General features: G+C 48.4%; 1 protein-coding gene across 1 annotated transcript; it reads right to left on the reverse strand.

The window, feature by feature from the left end:
* Positions 1-2381: 2381 nt before the first annotated feature.
* LOC148217553 (nucleolar pre-ribosomal-associated protein 1-like) lies at positions 2382-6470 on the reverse strand. The gene is made up of 4 exons (XM_088158567.1): positions 5120-6470; positions 4342-4480; positions 3440-3633; positions 2382-3211 (listed from the first exon to the last, which is right to left on the reverse strand). Exons 1-3 carry the CDS (start codon positions 5333-5335, stop codon positions 3500-3502), a joined length of 489 nt encoding a protein of 162 aa, XP_088014693.1. The 5' UTR covers positions 5336-6470; the 3' UTR covers positions 2382-3211; positions 3440-3499.
* Positions 6471-8243: the final 1773 nt, after the last annotated feature.

The raw sequence follows: 8243 nt of genomic DNA on the forward strand, positions 1-8243 counted from the left end.
TTATTTCTATATATTTATACTTACATATATATATGCATATATAGTTATAATAATTTTATGTCAGTATCTATTTTTGCATATTTGTATATTTTTGCCTATATTATTTATATTATTTATTAAAAACCCTCCTCTAACCAAATGAAAAACAATAAAAAATTCCTTTTAAAGTCTAAATATTTATATATTTCTATTTTCATAACAAAATATAATGTAATGTAATATATTTATATATTGGTTTCTTATATTTGCTTCTATATTTTTATTCTTTATCTTTTATATATACAGTATCTATAAAAAAAACCCTACCTCTATCCAAACACAAACCAATAAAACATTCCTTTTAGACTATATTTAGCTGTTTTTTAAGGTTCTGTTTTTCATGCATTCTACACCCACCCCTCCCTCTCAATGTTCTGGCACCCACCATGACCCCCCCCCATGCCCGACTCACCTGCTCCTCCAGCGCAGCCCGGCTCCCTCTCCCAGGGACCTTGGGGTGCCCCAAACCACGTCGGAGCCCCCCTCAGCCTTTTTTCCTCACCCCAAAGAAGGCACAGAACGACTCCAACTGCCCTGGACAGCAGCAGGGCACTTGACTGCAACCCCTCCCATGTGTCCATCCCACAGAAAGTGACTCTGCTGACACCAGAAAAGGGAGGGCAACCCCCACAAGGGCTGAAGTTCCTCCCCAGCCCTGCAGACACAGGGGACAAGGGGCAGAAAGGAGGAGGGGCAGCAGAGAGGACAAGGGAAGAAAAATCAACATCAAGGTGCACGATGAAATGGAACCCCCCCCTAAAAAAAAAAAAAAAAGAAGAAGAAAAATGAAAACGAAAAATAACCAAAAAACGAAAAGAAACCCCTGGCATGCTGGATGGGCAGCACAAGAGGGAGGGATTAAAAATGAACAGGGACAGTGTCCTGGTTTTGGGCAAATTTGGGGGAAAACCTCCAGAAGGAGCCCCCAGACAGCAAACCCCACGACTCCTCCCCCCCACCCCACCGGGTTCGGGAAGAATTTCCTCGGAGAAGAGTGGGAGAAAAAAAACCTCTTTATTTAACAAGCAAGACACTCCCCAGCACAGGGAAAAAAGACAACACCAGCTGACAAAAAACTCTTTCACCGTTCTGAAGGGATGACGAGTTCAATCTCTCTGGCGAGTGGTCGCCCAGTTATCAGTCTCTGGCGCTTGGGAATGGCTGCTGCAGGTGACAGAGTGTAGACTCCCGGTGTTTCTTGGGGTTTCCCAGGTCCCCGTCCGGAACAGGTTCAGATGGTATCCAGGAGAGGGAGGGGACGGGGTGGAAGAGAAAACAGTCCAGGGAAAAAGTTGGACTGCCTAGCTGAACTAACTAATAAGAAAAAAGCAAGGGCAAAGCGAAGGAAAGAAAAAGAGGCAGAAGCGAGCAAGCAGGCAAGCAAGCAAGCAGGCAGGCAAGCAAGCAAGCAAGCAAGCAAGCAGGCAAGCAAGCAAACCGAGCTAAAACCTCTCCTAAACATAGACCATGGGGGAGGTGAGCCGGCTGATAACAAGACAAAAACAAAGCTTCACTCTCAGAGTCAGTCCTGGAAGCACAGGACATAATACCAAACATAATCAGGACACATGATTGGAGATAGAAACACCATAACATCACCCTAGGACAGACAGTGACCGGGACACAAGGATCCCACGGGAAACAACGGCACAGGGAGCACCACAGAGGCACAGAGAAGGACGGAGAAAAGACAGAGAGTGCCAAACACACAGCAAGGACTGAGGGGTACCATGACAAAGAGGGAACCCAGGAGCCAGAGAGGAAGCGAGCACAGCCCGTGCGGGGCGGGCAAAGACGGGCAAGGAGCAGCACAGGCACGGAGACAGAGAGGCACGGCCAGCAGGACAGAGGCTCACCAGGAGAGGGGCACAGGAAGGGAGGAGCACCGGGCAGCGCTCCTTTAGGACAAGAATATTCACACACACAAGCAATTCCCTCATTTGCACCTCATTCTTATTTCACACACCGTGTCCCCCCCCCCCCCCCCCCCCCCCAATAAAAAATTCAGCTCATAGCACAGGCAGCTCTGGCTTTTCCCTGCACAGTATTTCTACCAGGGACCTGGGCACAGCACGCGGTCGCGAGTCACCTGAATCAATCCTGATTTAACATTTCAAAGCTTCTCCTTCTGGCACTGCACCTTCTCAGACCCGGGCTGCCATGTTCCACTCCCCTCATGGCCAAATTCAAGAACAACTGTTGCCATTCTGCAGAGAATTCCCAATATGACTCACATGTTATCAGTGGGCAGAAAACTCTTTGGGCTTCAGTTCCACCTCTCACCTGTTCCACGTGGAGGGAGGACAGGCATTTGTCACACATCACAGCAGCAGTGATGGATCAAGGCTTTTTTTTTTTTTTTTTTTTTTTTTTGATTGAATAAAAGGGTAAGAAAAAACAAACCAGGTCTCATACAAATGTCTTGAAACACCATTAAAGCTTTTTAAACCCAAGGAGACCATCGTGATTCCTGACTTCAGTCTTCTATTCATACTGGTTTTGGCATCATGAAATCAATCAGAGTCTTTAAAGAAATACTAAATCATCATGACTAAACCCCGGGCTCCTGGTCATTTGCACTTACAGCCCCTTGTAGGAAGCTCTCCAGCCTTTTTTTCCCATCCTACGTTGGACAGAGGATGGCTGTGAACCGCACGCCTCCGCACAAACAGTCCTGCCGGTTCCTCAAAAAGTTTAAAATGCCTGTGATAAAAATGATAGAAAGTAATACTGCCTCTCAGACTGTTCAAGAAATGGGAAGTTGGACTTTCAATGTCCCACTGAGAGATGCCAAATAAAAGCTTCCCCATGAGCTCGCACAGAGTAGTAACATTTCTTGGACGAAACTAAACTAAGATTTTTTTTTTGACCAAACAAGATAGGTCTGTATGAGAACAGCTCAGGAGGCTTTCAGGGCTCGCAGTGATGCTGGCAGAGCACAGAACGTTAAAGATGAAGTCTTAACTCCCTGAATTAATGCCCTGTGGTAGCCAAAACCTTTTGCAAAGACACATAAGACTTGCTTCTCCTTGTTTCCGAGTTCCCAAGCCATCCTGTAATTCGTCACCTGCACTAGTGCAGACCAATCTGCCGTGGGCAAGGAACCGATCCGGCTCCTGAGCTCCAAGCCACGTGTCCCCGATGGAAACCCAAGTCAGGAATACAAAAACACCTGTGGAAGAAAGACGAGAGAAAAATCAGAAGACACAGATATTCTTCTATTTCCACACAGAAATACCGAGCCAAGCTGTTTACCTCTGGGACTCTGTTTTCAAACAGCTCCCCAACTCTGTTCCTAGATGGAAAACGTGGAGTGGCTTTGCCCATGCAAAGCCAATGAGCCTCCTCACAAGAAGGAACAAACCAGTTTCCTGCTAAATCAGACACCTGGAAATCTCACCTGTCACATGCTGTCATGGACCAGCAAGAGGGATCAGCATCCAGGCCCACGTGGACTTGTTCATTCCTGGCTTCTAATGCAGCAGGGACAACAGCACTGAAGGGAAATGATCACGTCTTCATTTAAAGAGAACCCAACTTCTTCATCAAAGCCATCACTGTCCTCGATCAGGACATCCACCATATCCAGGACATCTAATAAGTGAAGAAAAACATCAAAGCAAGAATCCAGACTAACAGGAAAAACAACAGACGTAGAATGCAACACTCTAGGAATACAAGGCATCTTTTTAATTCTTTTTAATAAAAAAAAAAAAAAAATTAAAAAAAAGTATGAAAGCCACATTTGTCACACAATACAACGTTAAGTGCAACCCCTAAATTACAGCTGAACCTTCACTCTGCCTTTCAATGCTGCTGTCCAGCACGGAGCAGCTGTGGCTGCTCCTGGATCCCTGGATGTGTCCAAAGCCAGGCTGGACACTGGGGCTTGGAGCAGCCCGGGCTACTGAAAGGTGTCCCTGTTCATGGCAGGGCTGGAACTGGATGAGATTTAAGGAGCCTTGCCGGCCAAACCACTCTGGGATTCCATGACTCTGTCAACAGTCCCAGGCAGAAGGGCTAGATTTCCATTTGAGTTCAAAAACGCGGCTGCAAGAGCATGAAGAGAGATTTCAAATACCGTTCAAGTGGCACAACCACGGCAGAAATTACTTTCAGAGGTAAAGCGGCAACTTGGCAATTCCACTTCGACTTCTGATACCAAGAACACGTGGAGAGCTGAATCCTGGAGGGCCCTTACTTAACAGGACTGCCAGAGTTATCCATCCCCAGTTTGCTGATTAGGGCTAGAAAGTGTATCCCCAAGTCATGGAGTTGGGATGTTGACAGGTTACCACATACCATCAATGTGAGAGACGGGGATGCTGATGTTATCAGAGTCCTGTTTAAACAGAGCCACCTGGAGCGTGCTGGCTGCCTGAACCAGGTCTGCTGCCTTGTCAGTGTAGGGACAGGGGTTGGCCACCAGCTTCAGCAGGATCTGTCAGCAAAGGTGGGGAGAAAGGTAAGTGCACCTGCTGGCTGGCAAGTGCAGGGGAACCACACGGTACTGAGAACGACCACGTGCTGAAAGCTGGGCAGCTTTTATGAGGACAACTTCCATAGCACTTCTGCAGGATTCTGTCTACAGTTCCTGCTCTACAGGCCACACTGATGGAAAAACAAAAACCCACCACAACTTGGCACCTAGATTGCGACCACACACCGAGTACCTGGGCAGACCACAGTGGAGGCAAAGCACTGGGCATTCAACATCCTGAAGAGTAAACAGCAAGTGTCACCTTTCCTTTTCAAGGACCACCATCTACTGAGCTCTGATAATGTCGGCACCTAAAGAGGAGATCAAAGCTACCCACACCTACACCACTCTACCCTTAACACCAACAATGCTGTAATAACAGCTGATCTTTTTGGATTTCATTTTCCTACAAATCATTTGGCTGCCCTCCCACTGAACACAAGAAGGATGCCACCTCCGTATAAAGAATCCCAAACAAGGCTTTTCTCAGAATTCATTCGCTGGTCTTTGACAGGTTTCTCAACAATAGCAACAAGACCTCCAGTTTCCACTAACACTATTCTTTGCATTTTTTTATCCAGCTGATTTGAACACCGTTACCTTTTCCAAAAACTGAATCACTGCTTCCTTCTGGTCTTCTTTTGTATTATCCAAGTGCTCCAGCCAAATTGAAAGCTCCTTCCACGTGTACTCAAACGCTCCACTGTCACGTAAAACCTGTCCAGGAAACAAAGGAGGAGGTGTGTAAATAAACCTCAAAACACCTAAAATACAAAACCCCGAGGGATGCAGATCTTTTTCTATAGTTACCTTCATGCTTCCTTCTTTTAGGAACGAAAAGAAGAGCAGGTTGATGAGGAGTCGTATCTGCCGCTCTCCTCACCCTCAGTTCAAGAGGCTCACTAGGGGGACTTCAGCTGCATAGTGGACAATAAAAATCCTACTTCTGTAATTTTTGGAAAGCAGGTTATACTGCTTTCAGAGGGCCGTACAGCTTTCTATCATCACAGGCAGTTAAAAAAAAAAGAAAAAAGCACCTTCAAAATAGCCTGTAGGGGAGTTTTAGAAAACTACCGATGAAACAGAGGAAAATCATTGCTAAATTAAACCTGAATCAGGCTACTTGTACTTAAAGCAATCAGGCAGAGGGATGAACAGTCACATAAATGAGCAGTGGGCTGTGACCACAGCAAGGTCCAGAGAGAAGTGCAAGTTGCTGGGGGTGGTGAGGAAGACCAACAAGTCCCACACCCTAGAGACAGGCTTTGACGTGCCTAGAAACTTCCCCCCGCTTTCCTGCTCTCCAAATTCAGGCCCTGACTGCGAGCACCCAAACTCGGTGACCCCGAGCTCCAGCTCTACAAGCAAGAAAGGAGGAGGGAGAAGAGGAAGGAATCCGAGTGACACCAGGGTTCAACTCCCTCCCCCTAAGGCCCAGCAAGAGAGGAAACCTTGCCCAGCTTCCCGACCCTGGCACCTACGTTGGACGACTGCAATTACACAGGATGAATCTGTGCCTTTGCTCCTCTCCACACATCAAATACAAGGAAGCCATCACAACTCATTTGTTCTACAGTTACTCCGTGTACAACACCAGCAGATCTAAAAACAACTGCTGCTCACATCAATCTGACAGGGTAATTCTTTTAAAGCAAGAAAACATGAAGGAAAAAGGATTCATTATAATATAAGCGACTATTTTTGGCAGGGTCTGGAAACAGAAATGCACCTGCAGCTCTCACAAAACCAGGCAGGAACAGAATGTGAAATCCAAAAACGAGCCTTCAGTTACATGGCACTGTGCAGAAAAGTAAGTCCTTACCATCTATTCTTAGCAGCCTTTCTGCTGACGGAACTGCCCCAACTTCCCTGTTCCTGCTTTCCCTTCAGAGAAAATGCAAAGGACTGAAGTGGAAAGTGGACACAGGAACAAGTCAAGCAGTCCATGTTCCCACCCTGGCAAAAGAATCCAAAACCATCAGAAAAACGGCACATTTTGAGCAGCTTTCGGTTGAGACATTCATTGCTGGGAGACCAAGTGAACCTGCCTTTAATCCCTTGCAAGGATCAAGGGCCACTAAACCCTAATTCAGTCACTGTAACTGGATTTTTTTTTCTTGGCAGGACAGTCTGGTTGCATTTATTCCTTATTCCTAAGGGTAAATCTCTACCCCTACTTAGGTAACTAAAGGATGTCCTCTTTGAATAAGGTGCTAAAAACAGCAGCCTCTGGTGTCTGGTGGACTTCGAGCTGACCAGCTTTTTCTCAAAAGTCAAATAACTAATTTAAATATGCAGAGGGGGATGCTAATTTTCAAGACAAAAAGTACTCCTTGCATCAAAGCTGGGATCAGACAATAACAGAGAGGACTACTCTGCAGGGCCAGAGGAAACCGGAGAAGACTTATGAAAGGCTAGAGTGCTGAAGTACAGATTAAAGAAACGCTGATAAAAAGTAAAAATCCAAAGCAATATCTTCTTGATCAATGTCAAGACCTTTGCAGGCACCAACTGCACTGATTTATTACAGTATCAGAATTCATTCAGCCTCGGGGGGGTGCGTAAACACGACAGACATTTTCTTTGCTCTTTCATCAACTGCTGCAGTGAAGTCCGTTCACAGCATTGATTTCTGTCAAATATTTCGTTACTAGCCGGTTATCTGACAGCAAATTTCAACAAGAGTCACAGGAAAGGAGACTGGTGACCACACAATCCTGCAGCAAAGGTAACTGCTTCAAGAAAAAATCGTACAATCCTGAAATTTCAGGCCAGTGGGATAGAGTGAATATCCTGATATTTCAATTCAAAAGCTTACCTTAACGGTCTCGGGCTCCGGGGCTTGGAGGGGGGGTCGGTTCGGAAGGGCCGCCTCCGGAGGAGGGGATCCCGGGGGGAGTCAGGGGCCCGGGGAGGGGGGCGAGGCGGAGGGAGAGGAAAAAGAGGAAGATGAGGAGCAGGAAGAAGGGGGAGAGGGTTTGAGAGGAGGGGAAGCCCAAATCCGTGCTGTGTGCGGAGCTCCGACAGCACGCTGCAGCCCGCAGCTCAGTGTGAGCACGGGGCAGAGGAGGCGATTTCTGGGCATTCAATCACCCTGAGGCGGGCCCGGCACCGCCCCTGCAGCACCGTCCCCAGCACAGCTCGGTACCGCTCCGGGATCACCCGGCCCCGCCCCCGGTGCCGCCCGGGACCACTGGGGACCGCCCCTAAAGCACCGCCCCGGCCCCGCCCGGTCCCGTCCCCGGGACCTCCGTGCCCCGCCTCGCCAAGCCCCGGCTCCGCCCCGAGCCTGCCCGGGCTGCGCCGGCACCATCGCTGGCGGCCCCGCCCCTCTTCCCCCGGGCCGAAGCGGGCTGAAGGAGATGTCCGCACGATTGGAAACGCCGCCGAAAATCGCACCCGTGGGATCGGTGTCGGCGTCGTGCGCAGGCATCCCACTAGAGCGAGCGGGCTCCTTGCTGTGCCACCCTCCTTTTGCAGCCAGAGTTAGAAGGTCGGGGAGCGACACCCGAGCCGCCATCTTGGGAGAGGCAGGCGCGCAGTACCGCGCTCTGCCCACAGGTGGCGCTCGGGAGACAGGCAAGGGATGGAATCAAGGAGTGTCCCAATCCTTGAGGAAATCCCCCGGAATGAACGCCCCAAAAACCCCGACCAGAACTGAGAAACCTCCTGCATCTGTGTGAGTGCAAAGGGTGTGCAAGGAGTGTGCAAATAGTGTGCATTA

This window comes from Sturnus vulgaris, unplaced genomic scaffold, assembly GCF_052056855.1.
Source record: "Sturnus vulgaris isolate bStuVul1 unplaced genomic scaffold, bStuVul1.hap1 Scaffold_689, whole genome shotgun sequence".
Taxonomy (NCBI): domain Eukaryota; kingdom Metazoa; phylum Chordata; class Aves; order Passeriformes; family Sturnidae; genus Sturnus; species Sturnus vulgaris.

What these genes read in the sequence shown, in the direction of transcription:
- LOC148217553 (XM_088158567.1), bottom strand. Translation starts at nt 5,335, where the DNA reads ATGAAGGTAACTATAGAAAAAGATCTGCATCCCTCGGGGTTTTGTATT. An exon ending in TGATTCAGTTTTTGGAAAAG is followed by an intron (nt 4,481 to 5,119) that starts GTAACGGTGTTC and finishes CTTTGCTGACAG; the next exon opens with ATCCTGCTGAAGCTGGTGGC. An exon ending in CCCCGTCTCTCACATTGATG is followed by an intron (nt 3,634 to 4,341) that starts GTATGTGGTAAC and finishes TTCACTTATTAG; the next exon opens with ATGTCCTGGATATGGTGGAT.